Raw genomic sequence first — 24,252 nt, forward strand, 5'->3', positions numbered from 1 at the left:
AATGCATTCTGTTCTTTTAACATCTGGATGATGATGTCATGGACTGCATTTATATATTTCTTTTATCCAAAGATATATATCTCATTCATCCATTCACAACTAAATCTATGTGGCCATGTGGCCTACATCAATACCCTGTAAATGTAAAGATATGTGAGGAATACATTTTAAATGTATAGATAGAGAAGTGAAATGTAAGACTGTCCCCTCTCATAATTAATCTAAACAGTGTATCACGCTATGTCAGTGAGTATGGTTACATTTACATCAGTGTCCAGGTTTTGAGTCAGGTATGACTGAGTCTACTTACTGGTATGACTAATTTCTTACTGAATTTTTTTTTTTTTTTTATTCAATTGAAATATTTCCACCCAAAAATGGAAAAGTAAAAACAATCCGTGCTTTCTTCTAGCTTTTCATTTATCTACTTATTTACACATTTACCTGTTATCCCCTCTAAATTATAGGTGCTATTTTTGTAATGCTTCATCTGCTTCACAAGAAAGTTGTCTGTGAAAGGAACATATATGAACATGCTTGCTCTTTAATGTGATGTGATTTATTTAAAATATATACGATAAAATAAAGGGATGAAATTAGGCAATGAGAATGAAACAGAGATGCAGAACATTCAAATCTGGATAATCATCAAATTTAATTCCAATGGATTCAAGGATTTTTCTCTCTGTATCATGCTTTTTTTTTTTTTATTGATTTGCTGTTTTTCACAGGTCACAGTCTGAATAATTTTAAATAAATAGGGTTTTGCTGCTTTGAATCCTTAAGACAATAAAATATTGCCAGAGCTCATGATAGCCAAGACAAGCAGAACCCTAGAGGGAGCACTTGTCTCACTCTTCTTCAACCATTTGTTTTAAATGGCTGCAAATATCTTTCACTGATCCACCAGCTACTGTATGTTTTTTTGTTTTCTCAGTAATAAATTTACAAAAGTCACATTGTACAGATTTGGACTATACACAAAAATAATGATGAATTTACACAAATGTTTATTAAAGCAGTTAACATTGAGCCTATAGGAGTTATGTTTTGAGTGTAAACACATAATTCACTCCACCAATTTGGCCAATTTCAATTTTTTTTGAGTTTATTACATTTTTATGCAGTGACAAATGTTTTTATTAGCCTACGATGCATTAAATGGTGATATATTAGACCATACTGTTTATCCTAATGAAAGAACATTTCTGAATACTTAGGAAGATGAGAAAATGCAAATGTCACTGACAATCACCAGAATACTTGTTTGGCTTTATAACATAGGTTACATACCTACATGATACACAAAGGTCAGTGGCACCTGGAAAGTTGTGGTGTCTAATGTTTCCCCTGAGCATGACATAAACAGAGCACAAAGACACAACAGAAGAAAGTGTAGTGTCTGTTGAGTCAGTCCATGTGAACGCTGCTTACTCACGGGGATATTTTGGGTACATTCTATGCAGGGTTGTAGAGGCCTTAATTCTGGCGCAAAAACAGACAAACCTGTATTGGAACAAGCTCTAATTTTGTGATGTTGCACATGTTTTGCAAATCCTTCTATATGAAGCTATAACTTAATGCATGGTCATGACATGACAGCAAAGACTCCTTTACTTTGAGAAACTGTAGAGAAAAAGTCCTCAAATACCATGGTGTCAAGTTAGGCTACTGCAGCTTAACGACACTGTCTATTTTTATAAATCTCCACCCATCTCTTTGTTTGCATACATAGTGATATTAATTGTGTTTATGTGAAAACTTTGTTCCAATGATGGCATTGATTAACATGAACAATCATCCTCATTTTGTTGAATGACATGGCATCTTGCATTGCATTCTTTCTTTGTTACTGCTCTATCAAAATTTTAAAAACAACAACCATTTGCTCTAAATGTTTGACGTTTTTTTTCTGATGTCTAACAATGCACACACAACCAGATAACACATAAGAATCTCGGACTGCTGAAACTCTTTCCCTTCCGACTCTGTCAGAGGGTATTTTTAAAGCAGTTTCAGTTCCTGCTATTTGAACTGTTTCAGAGCACACACCATTGCACTGGTGTTGTTTCCTATCAGATTTTTCTGTGGTAAGAGCCATGTGACGGGAAACTAGTGTCAACGACTGACTATTTGGTATAAAATGAGATGAATGAAGTTAAAAACAATCACAAGACTGAAACACTATGTTAAAACCACTCAAGCTTTATGTCAAGTAAACATTTACTTACACAGAGCACACTGAACACGTAGTTCCACTGTTGTTGGCATATACATAGTATTCGATGACGTCATTCGAAGGGGGTGTCGGCCATATTGTATGGACAAACCTCAGTAAAACCGCATTTATTCACACTTAAAATAATAAAACGCAAAGGCAACCACATTTTACTTACTGACAGCCCACCACGCTTTATTAAAGAGATGGAAAAAACAAAGTAAAAACATGACATACAGATCCCTGTATAGAACAAAGCAAACTAATATACACAAAACTGTATTTACACACCAAACCACACAAAAAACAGTAGGTTTCATTCAAAGGTCCAAAGTCAAAAGAAAGTTACAATTTGTTCAAAACTGATATTGCAAACAGATATTTTTTACTTTGTATGCCAACATTCACACACACGTCCCCATTTGGACAAGCCAACTCCAATTAACTGGTGTTTAGTCTGAAATGTGTACCCGAGGGTATAGCCTAAGTCAGAAACACACACACACACACACACACACACACACACACACACACACGCTTCAGTTGTTTTGTGGGGCATATAATCAGCCTCACTGACAAACCATAAGCATCTGTTAGACTGATGTGCAGTAGCCTGAAATGAGAAATATCTGCTATAAAAAGAGAAATGAAACTCATTGGAGCATAAATGGCACGTTGAAAGGAAATTATATTTGACCCTGTAAAAAAAATATTAAATTCTGTGCAAGTGTGACATTTCTTTAACACAATCAGCTAAATTGAGTGGCATTAAAATAAGTTCATATTTGATCAACATTCAGTAAGAACAGAATTCCATCAGAAATATACAAACATAATAGTCATGCCAATCAGGAACAATATGGAATATCCAAACAACAATCACTTTATATATTTTAGTGTTATATCCAATATTACAGCCTCACACCACACACCGTGTCCAATGTTAAGTATATCAATATTTCAAAATAAAAGCACAAATATAAAAAAAAAAAAAAGAAAGAGAAAAGAGGAAGAGGTAGCAGGGAAGGAGGAAGTAAAAGGAATTAAGATGGCAAAGAGAAAGGAGCACACAGACAGGAGAGATTTTGTTGAATAGAAAGTGGTTCAGTTTTGGATAAATGGTACCAGCTTTCAATACTGCATGAGAATTAAAAACATAAAAAAAAATCATACATGTACATTTTCACCAAATCATTGTCAGTTTTCAGTTTTCTTAATTTCCCTTATATTATTAGTACGCAATTGAAGTTAAGGAGCAGTAGAGGTGTATTTTAGTAGGTTTGACTGAAAATACTAGAATTTGTGAAGCATTATGAAGGTCTTGTAATGTCTTGTTAACTGCCAGTCTTGGGTGTTAATTGCAAGCCAGCATCTGATTCCATATATGAATGCTTTTCTATTCACATAGAACTTCGGACCCTTTAAAAAATAACTTCATCAGACCTATAAGTCCTTGACATTGCGAGGTTAGTGTATCAAATAAGCTTTGTGTGCTAGCATAGCCTTATATCAAAAGCTCAGAAAAAGGGGCTCCAGCTGAGCGTGCTTATGGAAATAAGAGTCTGACAAGTGCTTGATGAGAGCCACACTGATTCCATTAAGCTAAAGTGGAGCATGCCCAGCGCAAAGCCACACACCATATCAGTTAGGTGGTGTTTCCCCAGCAGCACGCGGGACATGCCTACCAGGAGGGCCCAAAGCACCAACAGGATGCGGAGCGGCACAGCCAGGACCAGGTGGGACAGCAGGAACTTGGATACCATAGCGGCCCGGCTGGCATGAGCAGCAGGGAAGGAGTAGATGTCCATGGCGACGCAGTCCATGAAGCCTGGCATCATCTCCCAGGGTCCTCTGCGCTTCACCAGTCTCTGTACTCCAGCCACAGTCATGACGTCAAGAATGAGGGCTGTTTGCGAAAAAAGGGAGTCAGATTATAAATGCTAAACAATTTGGTTGACATGCTATAACCTAGACAATTCAAGTAATTAAGATCCTTTACTTAAAAGTAATACCTTCTTTTTTTTTTTCTTTTTTTTTTTTTACAGTCTATGAGTAGTACCAATAGTTGACTTTTTCTGAGTGCCACCATAAGGTTCACATTTGTGCTTTTGAGTGAAATGTCTCAACAACTATTGGATGGATTGTCATGACATTCAGACATTCATGTTGCCCTCAGGAGGAATTGTAATAACTTTGTGATCATCATCATCAGGTCAATATTTTAAAGTGTCCAGTACTTTAATTTCTGACTAAATACTTGCAAAAGTTTCCCATCAGCCTTGGCTGTAATTTGTGTTTAGCGCTAATTAACAAATGCTAAAATGCCAACATGCTAAACTAAGTTGGAGAACATGGTAAACATTATGCAGCATGTTAGCATGTTGAAGTTAGCATTTAGCTCAAAGCAACTTTGTCCCCCTAGTACAGCCTCACAGAGCTGCTAGCATGGCAGACTCATAGTCTTGTTAATCTGAAAACAATACTGGACAGAACAATTAACATTTAAGAGTGACAAACTGGACAGCGTGGTTCTATCGTGACTTTTTATATAATGTAGTGATTCTTCAAATAAAGCAGAAAGCATCTATAGCACATATGTAAACAGATATCTTGGTGACCAAGAATAACCAATAAGCCATACAGTACTGAGAAGCATTTGCTTTGAGTTCACATACCGGACACTTGCAGATGCCCTTTATAGCTCCATAGCACTCCCAAAAATATCCCCAACATTGCCATCTTTAATTTCTGTTCAAGTCTGCCATCTTCACACACACTCAACCAGCCACAAGCTAAATAACTGTCAGTTGTCTGACATATTGGTTTTGCTGCCCTACTTCTCATTCCAGTCGCCCACTCGCTGTCCTAACAGGGCTATTATTTCATTCTATTCCAGCTCCTTAAAGGCAGGCTAGTGAGGTGGAAGATAAATCTAAATACCAAAAGGAAGAGATGAAGGAACAAAAGAGAGGTGGGCAGACTAGTAAAAAGAGTAAAAACTGTTCAGGACATAAGCTAAGCAGACAATGAAACTGGTAAGATGTGAGTGAGGACTTTGGTGCAGGGCCCTATGGTGCCCTCTGGCAGTCCACATCCCAAAGGTACTGATGGGAGGCAGAAGGTGAGCCAAGCAATGAGGCATCATATTATCAGCTGTAAGGACAACCCTGTTTGTGGTGCCCTTCAGCTGACTAAAGCAACAGAAAACTCCATCTCCAAAAAGTGCAGAACAGGAGTTGTGTGTGTGTTCAGCTGATGAATGTAAGCAGAGTATTCACTCTCCTTTTAGCTTTGTTTTGGTCTCCACCAAAGCAAAATATCTATCTCTTCAACACTAAATGCTCCACTACTTTCTATAATTATAGCTGCTTCAATCGTGGTATTGCTGAATTATTCTACGAACACAAAATCAAGAGCTGCACACAGGTGGCATTATGAAAATTCAATTAAAGACAACAGCTGTGTGATGTCATGTGTTTGTTACTATCATCCATCCATGCAGTCCTTAAATACTGTACATGGAGCTGGGCATTTAAATTACACCAGACTCTGCCTCAATGATCTTATCAAGAGAAGCAGTGATAGTAATGTTATCGTATTGTTGTGATCACAACTGCATACCTGAAGCATCTACCAGTTCTCTGTATCTTTCCTCTTTGAATGAATGTTTTAAAAGAAGTGTGGGTGATATGAGGTAAATATGGCTTCTTGGAGAAGTAACTAAGTAAAGAAAGAAGAAGAAACCAGAAAACACCAAAGCAGAGCTATACCTCAGTTGATAAGAATGGGAACATCCTCTGCACAGTCAAGGTCTGCTTTGGGAGTCTCTGGCATGCTCAGTAGTGTTGTTGACAGTCCCAGTCATTTCAAAACACTATATGGGAAATATTTCTTCACAGTTCATATGCTCATGGCAGTGGAATGAATTAAACCGAACCTGACAGGCCAGTCTTGTTTGATTACTTTCCTGCTAGGTGAAAACAAAACAGAATTTCAGTCAGCATTAAATAGTAATTCCCCACCCACTGTTCAGCACGTTTGGAGATTTTCAATAGAAATGATCCTGGCCAACAAATAATGAATCAGCATTTGGGGCCCAACAATGTCCCAAACACAGTACAACACTGTCCTCAATCCACAGATTTACAGACTTCCAGTCAGAGCTCAAGGTAGCCACAGCCAGGAGATTTGTACTGCTTTTAGGTCAATCATCTGTGTTTGGGTCCAGATTGTGTGTGTGTGTGTGTGTGTGTGTGTGTGTGTGTGTGTGTGTGTGTGTGTGTGTGTGTACAGTACATGTGCACTTGCCTGCACACCCCCTCCCCCACACACAAACACAGTACCCCCAACCATTCACAAAAACGTTATCTCATATAGTCTGCTCTGCTCTTTGCTGTATAATATGTTGGCTTTACACAATTTTTACCATTAGATGGATGGACAACTTAGTACTGAATCAACAATAAAGACCTTTTATTTTAAATGTTTCACCTATTCCAAAATGTTGTATTTCAATATTCCTGAATACTGAGGTCCTAAACAGTCTTGGAATTGCATAAATTGAATATGACTGGAAACCTGAGACTCTTGCGGATTCAATTAGCCCAACTGTATTCACGTGTGATTATGTTAGTCCCCAGAGTAGCCATTTCATAGTAGTGAGACAATTATTTTTTTAAACTTGACTTCACTGTATAAAATGACCTGTTGTGACATCGAGAATAATCAAACTCTCATGAAACTTTAGAACCACAAACTAGAGACCTAAGGCATTCAGAGGATTTATTACTTTCCTAGGTGTATTGCAGTCAGAGAAGCCCAGATTATGGGATTGATTCAAATGTATTAGATTTTTCAGCTAAAAAATGTATTCTGAAAACTAGGGCTGCACGATATGGGGAAAATATGCAATATGCGATAACGTTGTCGAATATCGCTATAACGATATGACTTGTGATAAATAAAGAGATATTAAAGTGTACTCAGTTCTGCTGCTTTCAGTATTCTGCTAAAATACAACAAACTGCTTGTTTAATTTAAAACAAATGAAAGAAAATCATTTTCAAAACATGAACATTGAATTGAACATAAAAGGCGCCACTATTTTCTTTCAACTAACACAAAAATCTCTGTCTTTCGCAATTTGTCGCAGCCTTTTGCGATGTGTTTATTGTGGCAGTTGATATCGCGATGACAATAAAAAAACGATATAGTGTGTAGCCGTATTGTACACTCTATAACAAAATAGGTTTCAAGATTAGTAATGCTGTTTATGCCGAATTCATACCCTATCTATGTTATGCTAAAAATAGTAACATCAATTGTTGCCTCTCTTTAGATGGCAGGAGTGAAATGAGTCATTTCACTCTCAACTGTCAGTCAGACAGTTGGAGAACAGTTCGATACAAAATAGGATGTAGGCTTTGACAACTATCATGTTTTCCCAAATGATGTACAGAGTAAATGGCTTGAAAATATAGGACTATAGCTGCCATTCATGGTGGGGAAAATCTCCACAGGGGATCATATACCCCCGACGTTTACAACATCTGGCTCCGCCCCTGCCTGAGCTACTGTTGAAGTTTTGGAGAGGTTGGTGAGTGTGGTGTGCCATTTACCAAGCAGCAGGTTGACCAGGACCTCTTGCCCAGCCAGAGTGTTACTCCTTGTGAGACACACGATAGTGCCAATGATCCAAGTGATGCCGTGCCCTGTGAACGCTAACAGGGCGACCATGGAGCGGCAGCCTCCCCAGGAGGACGACGTGTAGGCGCACACCCCCATGCGCTTGGACAGACAGATGTCAATGGCGAGGAGGGAGTTTTTCGCTATTCCCTTAAATGAAGGGTTCAGCAGCATACAGTCTTCCTCTGGCATTTTGATGGGCTCTCTCCTATCCTTGCTGCCACTGTCGGTAGGTTCTTCACTCGGTTGGCTTGTTTGGTGCTTGATTTGACCCGGTCGCCTGGCGCTGCCTCGGCTCTCAGAGGGGCAGCCAGCGCCGCCGCCGCCGCCGCGAAGGGGCTGGTTCAGGGATATGAACTCAGGTCTGCTCAGGACGCTGTTTCTCTCCCTCGTCCTGGATCTCACACTGTTACTCGAGGGCATGTTTTGGATAGGGCCAAGTTCTCCTCTGTGGGTGTAATAACCAATTGTCAATCTCCAGAAGATAATTGAAGTGGTGCGAGTTCACCACGACAGTGAAACGTCCCAGGATGAAACCCCTACAACAGTCCTCCCCCTCCTGTGGCCTTAATAGATATATTTAGACCCACTGGAATGCGCGATGGCCATGCTGTTTATACCCATGCACGCTGGGAGAGTGTATTGAATGGCATTTGCCTCGGCCAGTCCAGTGAAACCCGATCTACAGCATGGAGATAAAATAACAACATGAGCATCTTGTTACGCCACAGCATGGCACAACTACACAGTTAACAGGTGCTTCACTGCGTGTGCTGCTGAGAAAAACAGGCTCAGTGTAGGAAATGTGCAAGGAATAGGCTACGCAAGACACGGTGTTGTCATCTTACCAAGCGAAGGCTTCCCTTCTGCCCTGCAGTCTCGATAACACCTCTGGTATCCTGGCAGCGAAGAGAGGGGGATGTAGCATAAGGCGACGCAGGCAAAACCTGAAACAGTTAACCGTCAGACAATATCGCCAACAAAGGGTGAAGACGAAGCAGCCCAGCTAGTGCAGCATTTGGTACTGCCGTGAGAATTTGACGTAGCTTACGCACAAACCCGATTCAACCTCTGCAGTGCGCTGTGCTGTGGAGCGGAGTTCTCCAAGGTGCTTAAACAGACAGCGGCAGGACAGAGGAGCACCATATCATGATGTCAGCTTTACAGAGACAGAGGGAGGATTGTCAGTGGTACCATGCTGCTAAACAAAAAGCTAATACAAATAAAAGTAATTGAATAGCCTAAATAAATATAAAGATAAATAATGTGTTTTGTGGATAAAAGCCTAATAAACAGTTAATCACGGAAAAGTATAAACAAAACAAAATGATCACACGTTGTTATTATTATTATTATTAAGTTACTATTCATTTCTCTCCAAGTTAAAAACGGTAAGGAATATGATCTAGTCAGTAAAACATGATAGTGCTGCTATAGGCTGTTGATTAGTAATATTAGCCTATCGTTAGCCTATTTGAAGACGCATGCGTATAAGTCTATAAACATAGGTCTATGGGCAAAATACACAAAGGCTCAGCGTAGAAGGTGTAAGGTGAACTGTTAAAACATGTATAATTTCATCTTTCTGTAGGCTGAAATCCGCTACGCCTACATTTCCCAGCATGCCTGCAGCTCAGAGCGGAAGTGTCGTCTCAAAGATACTTATAAAGCTGCTTCCCAGGCAGCTGCATAGACCAATGCGTAGCGGGGTGAACCTGCCGTGGCAGCGATGGGACGAGCACGGAGAAATGACAGCTTGTGCAGGAATTTAGGCTAAACTGCATCCCATCACTGACAGGACTGCAACTGTCGGCTCGGTCGAACTATGTAACAGCGGGCATTTCTCCCTTTCGAGGCGTTATATTTTTATTTATTTATTTTTAAATCTAAGAATGGATCCGGTGAAATGGGTGCTAAAGTTAACCCAGCGGTGTCCTTTGGATGTTGCGGTGCTCCGTCTCCAACTCGACTAGGTTTCAATGCTTGTGGAAATGCTACCTCTCTCTGTGGGACGGTGAAATAATTTGCAGCACTAAGGGGGATAGTAACAGGAGCGGGTGTGAAGGAGATAACGGAATTACCTCTCTGACCGAAGAACTGTGTGAGCCACCGTTCACTCTGAATTTCTCCAGGATTTCACCCTGCTGAGGACACTGGAGCCTTTCCAGGGAATTGTTATATAGGTAGACTTATTTTTGCATGTTGTTTTTGTCGGCTGAACATATCCAATTCATGCAATTTCACTGCATGAGCCGTTCATTTTAAGAGATTTAAAGAGCGTTCAGTATAACGCTCTTTAAATCGTTAAATTGCACTTTTTATTGGGAGGAATTGAAGCTCTTGCGGATTAAATGGACATACGGCTGCTCCACATAATGTGAGCGTCAGCTCTGAGCTGCCATTTGTTGTTTCTAACTGTCCGCGTGCACTGTCCAGCACAACATTTTTGATTATGACTCTTGTCATCAGCTGGACATAGAGCATTAGCCTTTGGATAGTCCAGAGATTAGTTGGTAATGACATCAAAAATCACACAAAAGATAATTTGACGCCAAGATGTAACATTATAGTTTTCGTTAATTATTTAACTCATAATTAACCAGAACCTTTTACGTGCACATTTGCAATGGATGCATGTTGCCAAAAGTCCTTTTATGATAAAGCACATTTAGGAGGAAATTACTTGTAACTTGACAGCATGAAAACATCAGTGCACGGATAATGGGAAGTTATTCTACCTGCACATGTTTGATGAAGTTGCGTTTACGCACCGGAAAGCATGCGCTCTACAACTAGGCAATGAAGATTTTTTTAGGCATGCTTTCTTCTTTTCTGAAAGTAGTGTTGCATCAAAGATGCATGACTTTTTTCACGAGACAGTCTGCTATAAATAAACATTTTTAATCTGGTAAGCTATATTTTTTTTAAACATGATTTGGATCCGCCTGTGGTGATTTTCTTGCTGTTTCCATGCGTCTTTCTTCTTCTCCAGACCTCTGGACGTTGTTGTGGATTGTGTTGCTATTTAATGCAATGGGCTGTATCCAGAGTATCAGGTGTAAGCCTAAGAGTTTCCGAGACAGTATCATCGTCCAGGAGGTGAACACTTCCATCGACCCAAATCCTACCAGCATCGACGAGTCATCCAGCGTGGTCCTGCGCTACCGGACACCGCACTTCCGAGCTCAAGCCCGGGTCCTGGTGCCGCCAGTAGCCGGTAAAGAGACATGGACCATCGGCTGGATTCAAGCCTGTAACCACATGGAGTTCTACAATACGTATGGAAACAAAGGGATGTGAGTATCATGGGCTCTACTGTTGTCAGGCTTTGACGGTCATCATTGTTAGGTGATGAGCATGTGTTGAACATTTGGTTGAGACTCATGTACCAGGAATTAATGGGAAATATTAAGTATAATGCTTTATGTTTGGAATATTGAATCCCAACACTATTCAGATGGACACTGCCACAAATCAGATTATGTAATTTAAATCAAGGTTGACAGGCTTACTTTGAAAATGTTTTTTTTTTTTAATCACAATTACTCTTTACCACGTCAGAACTTTGCTCATGGGTTACAGAAACAAGTTAACAACACATTTTTAGTATCGATTAATTTGCCAATTATATTTCCGATTAACCAATAAATTGTTTGGTCTAAGACATGGAAAATGTTTTGTTTTGTCCAAAACCCATATTCAGTTTACTATCATATCCACAGTTTTTACTTGAAAAATTACTGAAGCGAATCAATGATCAAAATAGTTAAAGATTCGTTTTCTGTTAATCAACACTTTTACATATATTGTGTTTGCACCATCCAAATCTGATTAAAACAGGAGACACTTCGGAGAAGTGTTTTTACCCAAAGTAGAGAACTACATGGAGAGAGTTTCAAGTTTTGAGATTGGACTTCAGTAGAAGAATGCCATTTCAAGTAGGCCTACATTAGGCACTCATGGCCAAACTGGCCAGACAGAGGAGAGAAACGAAAAGAGTCAACCAACCACCAAAAGAAAACCTTTAATTTCAGTGTAATGGCATTGTGAGAGTGTTGGCGTTCCTGTGTTTGTCTTAGACATTATGCTAAAATTATTCTTCAGTGGAAATATTGTTGGGTAGTGAAACTTGTCAATCTGCATCTGGGTTTCCCAGTTGAACACCAGAATTAGTCTGTGCTGTGCAATCAAAATATTACACAATAACATCTGTATTGAGGAAGATAAGTAAATGATTTATGGAAATAAATGGACTTGTCTGTAAGTTAACTTTAATGTTCAATCAGTAGCTCAGCTATCTAGAGTATGTGGGCTTGGGGCTGCATGCCTGCAGGCTACAAAGTACTTAAAAAGCTGACAGATATGAGTGCAGGACATTGGGATGGAAAATAATTGCTATGACCTTTCAGATCCCTCCACTTGTCAATACACAGTTATTTAGCACCAGCTAGCGATTACAAATTCAGCTTTAAGGAAATACGCTTATGACACAGAGTGATTTGTTAACAGGTCTCTTTCTTCTTTCTTATTATCTGTCCCTTTCTTTCTCAGTGTGTGTGTGTGTGTGTGTGTGTGTGTGTGTGTGTGTGTGTGTGTGTGTGTGTGTGTGTGTGTGTGTGTGCAGGATAAATATATATGACAAATGTTAGACAGCTAGCATTATATAGTTATATCCTGTATTGGGCAACCACAAGCAAACGTTACGTGTGTACGCAGAATATGCTTTATCTGTAGATATTGCAGCTAAGGATGTTTAAGTGCTGTATGTCTAAGATTAGAGACAGTCCCCTCCCCAACACCTCTAACCCAGTTTGGCCCTGAATATGTGTGTGTGAGAAATAAAGAGACAGTGAGAAAGTCTTCCTTTCTAAAAGTCCAGTGTGAGTAATGCCTTTTGTAAACTGTATTTGTGCTTTCATCCAAGCAACACTATTGTATTGTGTATATTTACTCTTTTATCTAGCTGAAATTAAATTGTTACGCTCTTTTGTCAAGTTATTTTTTTATCGTTCATATAGAAGGAACATAGACAGATTCAAAAACGTCCAATTTTGAAACACAATATATACAAAAAGTAAAATAGCTCCCCACTTTGAAGTTCAAAACATAAAATTGGAGAAAGGTAATTCCCAGTGTTCTGTACTTTACTGGGCTCACAGTAGTAGCCTAGTTCTCTTCTTTTTAGTAAAAGATTCTTTTCAAGACGGTATTAACATCTAACAAACGGGATGCAAAATAGCATGAACTTGTCATTGAAAAAGACTTAAATTCTGAAATTTCAAACACTGTCACAGAAGTGGGTCAGTTATTAAAGAGTAATGGTTAATCAGCACTTTAACATATAATATGTGCTTAAGAACATAGCTCCTAAGGCAGGAAAGTATCTGTGCCCACACAAAATTAAGAGATAACATTCTCATCAATTCATGACAGCTTATGGTACTATACAGACTGGTCTCGCTTTGCCAGACCTTCCTCCACACGCTGCAGAGGAAGGTCTGGCTAGTCCACACAGCATTCCGGGATGGGAGAAAAAATTGCTGTGGTTTATTGACATTTCTTTGAACCAATCACAAACAGTGAAACAAACCACATCGACAAAAAAGATCAGTGATCACAAACTGGAACTAACCGACATGGATGTAACAGACACATATACAGCATATAGCCCTATATATAAGGGTTTTTAAATGCACCCACCCACAGATCCCCTCTTTGTGCAGTGTCTACGTTATTTATTCTACCCCATGTAGCTCACACACTTAAACAAATGTAGCCTACGTTACATGTCATGCTATACCGCAGTATTAAAGTCATTAAACTTCATGACCACATTAAGGCCACTTATTTTTCGTGTTCATTTTTTAATCCGCTCTCAGGATGCAAAAGATGAGTCTGCTCTCACTGCTGAGACTCTCATACTAAGTAGTTTCTTTGATGGCAATAATGTGTGGCTTTATGTGTGTATTTATCAACAGGCAGGCACATACGGATGGGTGGATTACACGAGGCGTCTTGCACTGTTGTAAAAAATAGGAACTGTGGCAGAAGTGAAACTAAAAACAAGGAAATGAATATTCATCTGTTGTAAAAATTAGCACTGGCTAGAGTGATTAAAAAAGAAGGTTAACCCTTGTCATGAACATTAATATGAAGTTAAGAACATTAAGTATTCTTTAGTGGAGCAGTGTGTAAGTGTCTACACACGACACATACAGGTGGTGAGGCTTGAGCATGCTGTAGTTCAGGGGTCTTCAATGTTTTTTAGCCAAGGATCCCTTAACTGAAAGAGAGACGGAGCAGGGACCCCCTACTATATGTTGCATATTAAACTAGGTCTACAACAACTTGTAAGGCAGCCTAAAGCCTTTATACAGTAATGTGAAAAAATTAGGACACCCATGCTAAAGTTGACTAAAAAGAGGAATAAAAAAAATCATCTTTTGGAAAGTGAGTTTAATGCCTTAATTAAAAAAAAGAGGAAAAATCCAATCTTTAAGGACACCAATGTTCTTTGTGAATGACAATAATGTATCGTAAATAAATAAATGTTCTTCCTTAAAATACAGGGGACATAAGTAAGTACACCCCTATGTTAAAGTCCCATAGAGGCAGGCAGATTTTTATTTTTAAAGGCCAGTTATTTCATGGATCCAGGATACTATGCATCCTGATAAAGTTCCCTTGGCCTTTGGAATTAAAATAGCCCCACATCGTCACATACCGTTCACCATACCTAGAGATTGGCATGGGGTACTTTCCATAAAATCATCTCTCAATGCAAATCAAACCAGCTATTAGGCTAACTGAAATAAAACCATGCCACGGCATTAAGATCAATTTCCTAAAGATGATTTTTTTATTCCTCTTTTTAGTCAACTTTAGCATGGGTGTCCTAATTTGTTCACATGACTGCTATTCAAATAGCCTAATAATTGTTGGCTTGATTTTATAAATCATGTTTTGATGGTAAACATACATGTGGCACAGTGAATCCTTAGGGTGAACTGTATCTGTGGGTGACTACCTTACCTATAGGCCAGTAAGCAGTGGGGACTTATATTTACTAATAATATGTTGGATTCATGTTAAGACTTTTTAATTTTTGAAAAAACTTTAAAAACTAAACAATAATTTGGAGGCCCACCTGCATTGACTCTGAGGACCCCCTAGGGGCCCCGGACCCCCTGTTGAAGATCCCTGCTGTAGTTGATTAATGAATTGCATTGGAACACTATTTCTTCCTTTCTACACATCCACCATCTGTTATTATTATCAACAGAATTCTGATTGACTAAACAATGTGCCCATAACATGCAAATGAATGTGGCAGCAAAGTTGCAGAAACAGGAAATGAGCTGTGTTTCCACATTACTCAGTAAATATACGATTTCTCAGTGAAGCCATTCCTCGTTCCTCGTGTTGTCATCAGACCTAAAGCTTATAAACCTTTTACATATCACCAATCTAGTCTGCTCAATTACAGCTCCGTGAAATCAACTTCCATTTAGAGTAAAACACATGCAATCTTCACAGACAACATGTCACAGAAGACAGCAGATATCTTTTGGATGCATTTGGTGTAGCTATTCAAGAAGGGTCTTATATTCTCTAACATGTGGCAGTGAAATTGGACTAAGATATTGGTTCAGTCAATTTCGATGTGTAGAGCACAGGGCCTATAATCACTGACGGTTTAATGCCATAGGCAGGGTCCAAAATGAACTCTTTTGTCCACCAGCCAAATGGCTAGTGAATGTCCAAATTTTACGAGGCACTTAATAGATGAACTGCCAGTGTTTAGTTTGGTTGGTCAAGTTTGCATTTATACCACCAGTAGCAGCAGTTAGACGTTTCAAATACTGTATGTATCTAATAAGGGTAGCTAACTGTTAGAACTGTTTATATTCCTTTTAATGTTAGCTATCTGCTCCAGCCATTTATCCATTACTTTTAGCTATCTGTTTAGACTTCTCTGCTCACTTGCTAACTTGTTTGCACCCACTCTCAGTCACAAACTGTGGTGTTCAGGTGTTACAGCTCACTCCATATGTGGATAATATATATATATATATATATATATATATATATATATATATATATATATATATATATATATATATATATATATATGTTTTAGTCAAATCATAATTCACAACCTTTCCAAGTACCCCCTGGCAGCAGCAGAAGTAGAACTTTCCCCTGGTTGGGAATCACTGTGCTATAATGCATTGGCAACATTGGCCTTAACCGTCATGCTCTGGAGTTACAATGTGAGGCAGTTTAGTATTTTTTTGTTGTTGAGTAAATGCTTTTTTAACATCCCTGTGGCTTTATCACAAACACTCACACCACTTATTGCAGACCATTTGGTTGTGACAAAGCAGGAAGCAAAGACACAAACAGGAAGTGAGGCGTATCTCTGCAATGTTCTCCCCACTCATGATCAAAGTTCCTCAGCAGGTAGACGACTCCACATTGTATCTGTGTGCAGTCTACTCTAATTGATGTGTATTTGCTTGCCCCAAACATGCCATTGCTGCTTGCTGCAACAGTATGTTTGATGTACATCAAAAATACTTTTTCACCAGGACAGTTTCACAGCAATTCATGTACAGGACAGTCTCAGTTTGGCTGTCAAACAAACCAGCATTTAGGCAGTGTAGTGTATTATTTTCGAGGGAAGTACCACCTGATGAATTAAAATGCTATGGACATTACATGTTATATATGGCCTCACAAGCACATGTGATAAAGTTCATATGCTTGTGAGGCCATACTGTCTGTGCTGTTAAAAATCCAGAGATGTATATCAAGCCATGTGCTCATAAATAATAAATAAGAGAAGTTTTCCGCTGAGAATCAGATGCAGATATTCACTGTTAAAATATCATCTAAGTTCATGGCAAAATGGAGAATTGCTGCAAAATGTTTTGGTAGCATCAGTTGAGAGGATTAAGTCATTTTCAGAACATGCACGTGCGCACACACACACACACCCGCATGCACCCGCACGCACGCACACACACACGTCAGGCTATTATCATGCCTGACGTGCTAATCTCACCCCCTTGGCAAATACATAAATCAGAATGCAAGGCCAGGATAAGCAGGCAGTAAGTCATGTGGCTGGTGATCACACTGTTGTCTCCTCTGTCCTGCCGAACCTCGGCTTCAGGGAATGAAAGGTAATCTTTTTTCTGTTGTGGGCAGAAAATCTATAGGTGAGGCATACCGTAGGTGCCAGGTCACTTAAGCCATTCAGTGTTGCCTGCTGCTTGTGTCACAATATTTTATTGTTGTATTGTATTTCTCCTCTGCAGTTTAAAAATTGGCGGAAATATCCAACTGTGAGGCTTTGAGACAACTCCTTGTGTCTGTCATGTGTTGTTGGATATACAGTGATATCAAGAGGGAGACTTGTAGTCACACTAATTTGAGATGCAAAATTCTCACCTATTTACAGTATACAGAAAGGTATTAGACAGGATTAGACAGGAAAGCTTTTAACATGAGGAATCCTTTGGTTTATTGTGCCAGAGATAAACCTAATAGATCATTCTGGTTGATTACAACTTGGGTCTTATTTTTGACCATGATTTATATCAGTAATAGAAATGATGACATAACAAAAAAAGAAGTCAGACGGATCATGAAACATAGGTAGAGGCAAGCAAACAGTAGAATTATGACCCAAACTGTCATCCATTTCAGTTTAAAGACAACTTCCTGGTTCAACTTTGGCTTACTGTACTTGTGCAAGCATACCGTTTTCCTGTATAATTAGGCATTATTACAGTCAACATAAGCTAACTTCCAGTTTAACTTCCAAAAGAGTTTTAAATAAGAACTGGCTTGGTTGTTGTTGTTTGCTTATGTTTCCCTGCCCCATCAGACTTAGTTGTAGCGATGATGATGATGATAAATACAATGTTATTATAACCGATAGAAATGATGACCAAAACTATGATCAAAAGACCAAAGTGGCAATAAAGTGTGATTATCCTTTAATCTCAACAGCCACGCTCCATTTCTGGTTGAATTCTCATCTGTGACTCCTTTCAACTTCCAGGTCAAGTTGGGAGCTCCCCGACCTGCGTGATGGCAAAATCCAGGCCATTAGCGACTCGGATGGGGTGAACTACCCGTGGTACGGAAACACCACGGAGACCTGCACTGTGGTAGGCCCCACCAAGAAGGAGAGCAAGTTTACTGTTAGTATGAATGACAATTTCTACCCCAGCGTGACCTGGGGAGTGCCCGTCAGCGACAGCAACGTGCCTCAGCTTAGCAGCATCCGCCGTGACCAGAGCTTTACGACCTGGCTGGTGGCCATTAACCAGGCCACCTCAGAGACACTTGTCCTGCAGACAATCCGCTGGAGGATGCGGCTTCACATTCAAGTGGACCCAGAGAAGCCTCTGGCTCACAGGGCTGTTCTGAATGAGCCCGTGGCCCAGGAACAACCCCAGATCCTGGGCAAGAATGAGCCCATCCCCTCTAATGCCATGGTCAAGCCCAACGCCAATGACGCCCAGGTGCTGATGTGGCGGCCAAAGAATGGTGACCCCGTGGTGGTCATACCACCCAAATACTGACCTGTTTCACTGACCAGACTGGCCTTGGATACCTTAACAGTATCATCTATTATTTGTTTTCTTTCTTTTGTTCCTGCTCATCACCAGCTCCCACTGCTTTAATCTTTTCCCTCCTTTATGCCTCTGTATACTTCTCTCTTACGTTTTAAAGAAGACTGACAGAGAGAAAAACAGGCAAACGAAACCAGCTCTTAGAAAAAGACCAGCTGTTGCTCTGAGGTCGGGGTTGAACACACTTTTGAAACTGGAGCGAACAAACTGCAACCATTCTACCTTCAAACTGGGTCGGGTCGCACTGTGCTAAATGAAATCATTGCAAAAATGAAAAACAAGAGCATTTCTTTGTTTTTTTTTATTTCAGTTTTATATTTTGGCTGTTTGGGCCAAGTATTGTGGGGTTTGTGAGTGTGGGTGTATTTAAGTATTTACATGAACATGTCTGCGCACATGCTCCATACATGGACATGCACAAACCTTATGTATGAATACCAGTTGAATTTTTATTTATGGGCTGGGAAAGAGTGCATTTAATTTAGTTTTTTGTTGCATTGGGTGATATTACTAGATTTTAGTACTTTTTTAAAAACATGCAAGACATTCAATCCATGCTGCCTTAAGTTTACATCGCTTTCCACTGCAAACTTTTTTCGCCTTAAACAAAGTGCAATGCAGTATTTTGCTCAATTGTCCCATCTCTTCCAGGCTGTTGGTGCTGGCATGTGTAGGTTTAGGACAGGAACAATACCACAGAAGAAGACCCGGGACTGAAGGCTTTTATGTTCAGTTGCATTTACCTGACAAATGTATTTTATCTCATGAGTAAAACCAGCATTCTGCGTAGACACAGTTATACAACCAAGCGCAAGTGCATTATGCAACCCTTGTCAATAGCACTCAACACAATAATAATGTGCAATAACAACTTAAGCAAAAAGTAGGAAAGCACTCCACCTTATTTCATTCACTTTATTCTGTTTATAGGCAGCCGTAGCATTCAACATCAGAACACAAGTTTACCTTTGTCTGTATCACTCCATCTCAGGGCCCCTTTTCACTTCCTTCCCTTCTTTCATCCATCCTGTCTGGCCTACTCTTTCTTGCCACAGTGAGTAACTAAGTGTTTGCATTGCTCACATTGAACAACCAATGCTTTGATTAATAAGCAGCCATACACAGGGGAAATAACTGGAGACTTAATATTATAGAAAGAAAAGGGGCGTTATTGATTGGAAGGCAACAAAAATCAATAAAATGTGTATACGATTGACAGCAGAGCAGATAGCCTGCTGTTTTTATTCTCCAGTTATTAAGATCAAAACATGTCTCTCATGTTAACAGTGGTTTTTGCCTTCCACTATTCTTTCTCTCGTTTTGAGCCGTCTTCGAGGCTGAGAAGCAGAGCAGGAGGCATGCAAGTTTGATCCTGACTGCTCGGTTGGCATATAGATGACCCACTTCTGTGCCCTGCCAGTGGTAGCTCTCGCTGCAGAAATGTGGGGTTTGTCTTCCTTAAGTTCACCGCCAGCAGATGTAAGACACAAGCAGACGCATACACAAACAGCTCTGGTCAGCTAAATACCAACATTAAATGAGATGTCAGTTTAGCTGTTGAGCTTTCAAAAGGGCTTCAGCTGCAAACTTAAAACTCTTAAAAGCAGAGAAAAATTGCATTATTTGGCATCATGAGGAGCCAAAATATGTGTAAAAAGTTATTTATGTGCATACTATTTTAAAATGTGTTAACGAGCTCTGTTAGTTTGTTCTGTTAATGGCCATCTTCTTACTGTTGGCTCACCAAGTTCCTGTGTTTTGCCTCCAACCAAAGAAATAATTTGCATAGTAAGTCTGACCTGCTCATGTATTTCACAAAGATCAGTAAGCTGCTGCTATTTCAGTGTATTAGTGTCTCCCTACTACCGGCTGTACAAAGCATTCATCCATCAAACAAGCCACATTTCTTTGTGTTTTTTTTAAGCTATTCTGTCCATTTAACCATTACAAAACATAACTATTTTATGATTCAACTCATTTGTACTTTGATTTGGCTAATATTTATACCAAGACTGTAAAGGAATAGTTCAACATTTTGGGAAATAAGCTTATTCACTTTTGTTGCAGAGAATAAGATTACAAGATAGATACTCTCATGTCTGTGCGCTAAATATGAAGCTACATCCGGCAGGTAGCTTAGCTTAGCAAGACTAGAAGCAGCCTGGCTCTGTCCAAAGATAACAAAATACACCTACCAGCACCTCTAAAGCTCACTAATTAACACATTATATCTCATTTGTTTGAGCCGTACAAAAACCAAAGTGTAAAAATTACAAGTTGTGGCTTTACAGGGTGTGTGTGGGGGGCGGGGGGGTTCTAGATGACCATCTCCTGGCTGTAGCTTCATATTTAGTATACAGATACGAGAGTGATATCAATATTCTCATCTAACTCTTGGCAAGAAAACTGCAGAGCACCATGCGGATTCATGTTGTAATATTTAGCTGAACCAGAGCTAAAAAAATTTATAACCACGATAGCCTCTGCTCTGGGTAGGCTGGGTCGCAGGGCTCTGTGGTGAAGGAAGAAGAGAAGTAAAAGGCTATTGGGGGACTGCTGTCATAATTAGATCTGCTGTGACACACTTACATGCCCTAGATGGACTGAACTGTGCCAAGTCGTGCCATGCAATGCAAGGGCCAGCTAGAGTCATGGGTGAGGTTTAAGTGAGATCAGATAGCAAAGGTCAGGGTCAAAGTGTTTGCGTGACAGGGGAGCCGTAAGTCCTTAATGCAGACAGTCGAGTGGCGGTGAGGGAATGAATATGAAGATGACAACAAATTGAACCCATTTAGACATTAAAACCAGCTTAAAATAACAGTGACATTTACCAAGCGCAACTTGGATGTCAACCACAAGTTATTTCAATTTGGGGTTTGTTTTGAGGGGAGCAGAGAAAGCTCATGACTCATGACCTTTCACTTAACGTAGCATTTGTATCAGCCTCATAATGTCTTGTGATGATCTATTGACACTGTGGATAGTACTCAAGCTGCACTGTGTAGTTAAACCTTGACACGCAAAGTGTCCCACACTCACATCATGTGTGTGTGTGTGTGTGTTTAATCCCATTTGAGGGATTTAGGCAGGATGAGGAGTTTCACTGATGTGATTCTGTTGTTGAGTCATGAATCTCTCTCTCTCTCACACAAACAGTGCAGGGAAGGTTACGTCCTTGTCATAAAACAGGGAAATAGCTTGCCCCCTCTCTGTCTCTGTCTGACACACACACACGCACGCACACACACACACACACACACACACACACACACACACACTCACTCACTCACTCCCTGAGGGGAAAGGAGCAGGCCTGGCGTGGTATCCGATTGTCATAACAGTGTCACATTGGCAGTGTGAACTTATTTATCAGCCCTGCACGTGGACCGGCTGAACACATGCTGCAAAGCCATATTCACAAACACCTGTTAACTTACAAACAGGAAGTGACACGTGTATTTTTTGTGTGGTTAAATAAGAGTGAGTAGGTTATGAAAGAGAAATGGAAGTATTGAGGTCACTGAGTAGGTGCCTGTCAACATCAACAGCATTTCACGTTATATTGTAGGATAAGGGCACTAATAGTCTTCTCTGTGTGTGTCTGAGTCTGTTTCAGATGTGTAAATGATGTGTATTTTATGTTCGCACAACAGAAGAACTTCATAAATGCTTTATGTGCTTCCTTAACTAAGCCACAGAAAAACAAAATCGCACATTTTTAATTTGCTCTGTGGAGGGCAAAAGGTGCCAAAATTGGACAAAGCCAAAACTATGCAGAAGGACATTGTTAGTAACTCCTGAACTCTAAAACCTCTTGGCACTTAATAACAGTTCTGCTTTCAGTTGTTTTTGATCATTAAATGCATTAGCATATTTGTATTTCCAGAGAAACATCACAAAGTCAAAATGTAGCCATGTGGAAGATTAGTGTTTTGTGCTTGTAGGGCTGTGCCATGTGGATGAAAGCCTCCTCTCCTAATCGCCTAATCTACACCATTACACTTCTCCTGAGGGCTGCTACCTTTGCTTCAGAACTTTATGCAGTTATGTAACTCCTATGACACATCAGTGAATCATCATCCTTTTATTTAAAACAATAAAACATCCCAAGTTCACACTCAGGACCTCCTGCCTTCATCCTGCCTTTGACTTTTGGTTCTATCCCATGAAAAAGGAAAGTTCAGTTCATCTTGCTGTTCTCCTTACTTCAAAAATGAAGTCAACATGGTTTAAATACAAATGTAGCACATACGATAATGTGAGCGAACATGTATGCTTCTCATTTAGTTTGGCTTGTTTTCTGGAAATACATCACTGGAATAGTTAAAGCCGTTTTTTTTTTTGTATAGCTTTGACTTTTACACCGATACTTGAAAATGGGTCAGTTCTGGCAAATATTTAAAACTGTGAAAATGCAACCCCTGAAAAAATACATAAAAAGTTTTTTTTCATGAATGAATAAAACGTACGTAATTATTATGTGTTGTCCTTCCTTTTCTTTTTAGCTTAAATGTGGAGATATACCTATCCCGATGTGATTTCCTTTGCTGTCTACATTCCCTTCCTTAATGACTAATTTATACTGCATGACTGTACTAGTTTCATCCATACATGTGTCACTTCAGGGTGATTCCTTACCAAACATGTTGGGCTGTTTGTTCCTTTACTGCACAAATCAAAGAACCAGATAACCCTCTGAGTCCTGACAGAAACGTTGAGTGCTGAATTGAAAAATCTTGAAAGCCTGTACGCGTATGAACAAACCCAGAGGCTACGCATACATGGCTGAGCACATGATGCACTGTATGCCTCGGAGAGTCAAGAGAGTTCTACAGCATCAGAAAGGATGTTACTGCTCTATGTATGTCTCTTTTTGTTGACGACAGTGATTAAAAGCAATGTAAAACGATAAGAACTAAGGACTAAAGAAAGGACATCTAGTAGTGTGAAAGGATGGGATAAAATCAGGAGAGGATGAACAATATACACACTGTTACCTTTACAGCCAGTGTGAGCCAGTACTGGTAAAAAAATACTCCAGTCTCTGTTGAAGTGTGGATAATGGCGACTCATGAAGTGACTCTTTCTATTATCTCTCCTCCATCTCTCATTACTGAGTCCTTCACAGTTCTTTTCAATCCTATTCATTTATAGTAGCCTATTATTTTCTGGATATTCATTTATACTTTGTTTTCATTTACACTTTCAGCTATACTGCTATTTAAAAGATAAGACTGGCAATATATTGTTTTTTCAATAAATCCTATTAAAAGACCAATACTTTCTGACTTCCATACCCTGCATGTGGCATTACATCTTTAAAAAGTGCTTACTAATATTTCATTTCATTTTCAAAAAAGGTTCAGTAATTTCCAAAAACAGCTGGGCATTGGGACTATTTTCAACTATGAATTAAAATACATTTGTTAGTGATTATTACAGTATGTGAAATTTACCTAAAATAAAATGCAGTGCCTGTGTTCTACGTAGTGAAGGAACATGTCAGCTAGTGCAAAAGTGTGGCTCATTGATTTGTTGTTGAATGTTTCAGGCCATATTTTTTGTAGGACAGCTGAAGACATGAAAGGGGGAGAGAGAGAGGGGAACAAAGGTCCACAGGTCGGAGTCGAACCTGCAGCCTGGTGCGTCAAGGAACAAACCTCTTTATATGTGCATGTGCTCTACCAGGTGAGCTACCCA

The 24,252-nt window shown here is 39.6% G+C and overlaps 2 protein-coding genes across 4 annotated transcripts; one reads left to right on the forward strand and one right to left on the reverse strand.

Annotated features, from left to right (window-relative positions):
• Positions 1-2,325: 2,325 nt before the first annotated feature.
• LOC144530902 (inactive phospholipid phosphatase 7-like) lies at positions 2,326-9,019 on the reverse strand. The gene is made up of 3 exons (XM_078270648.1): positions 8,752-9,019; positions 7,837-8,585; positions 2,326-4,124 (listed from the first exon to the last, which is right to left on the reverse strand). Exons 2-3 carry the CDS (start codon positions 8,324-8,326, stop codon positions 3,736-3,738), a joined length of 879 nt encoding a protein of 292 aa, XP_078126774.1. The 5' UTR covers positions 8,327-8,585; positions 8,752-9,019; the 3' UTR covers positions 2,326-3,735.
• A 565-nt stretch (positions 9,020-9,584) lies between these two features.
• fam78ab (family with sequence similarity 78 member Ab) lies at positions 9,585-23,031 on the forward strand. Of its 3 annotated transcripts, none has more exons than XM_078270650.1 (3): positions 9,585-10,811; positions 10,896-11,199; positions 17,976-23,031. In XM_078270650.1, exons 2-3 carry the CDS (start codon positions 10,937-10,939, stop codon positions 18,499-18,501), a joined length of 789 nt encoding a protein of 262 aa, XP_078126776.1. In that variant the 5' UTR covers positions 9,585-10,811; positions 10,896-10,936; the 3' UTR covers positions 18,502-23,031. The 3 variants fall into 3 exon arrangements, with proteins under 3 accessions (XP_078126776.1, XP_078126777.1, XP_078126775.1); XM_078270651.1 differs by having other exon boundaries at positions 9,585-10,086; XM_078270649.1 differs by lacking the exon at positions 9,585-10,811 and having other exon boundaries at positions 10,859-11,199.
• Positions 23,032-24,252: the final 1,221 nt, after the last annotated feature.

This window comes from Sander vitreus, chromosome 16 (assembly GCF_031162955.1).
Source record: "Sander vitreus isolate 19-12246 chromosome 16, sanVit1, whole genome shotgun sequence".
Classification (NCBI taxonomy): Eukaryota; Metazoa; Chordata; class Actinopteri; order Perciformes; family Percidae; genus Sander; species Sander vitreus.

Coding starts and splice junctions, on each gene's coding strand:
- LOC144530902 (XM_078270648.1), bottom strand. CDS start 8,326: ATGCCCTCGAGTAACAGTGTGAGATCCAGGACGAGGGAGAGAAACAGC. Junction 4,125..7,836: donor CCTGGTCAACCTGCTGCTTG/GTAAATGGCACA, acceptor TTTCGCAAACAG/CCCTCATTCTTGACGTCATG.
- fam78ab (XM_078270649.1), top strand. CDS start 10,874: ATGCGTCTTTCTTCTTCTCCAGACCTCTGGACGTTGTTGTGGATTGTG. Junction 11,200..17,975: donor ACGTATGGAAACAAAGGGAT/GTGAGTATCATG, acceptor TTCAACTTCCAG/GTCAAGTTGGGAGCTCCCCG.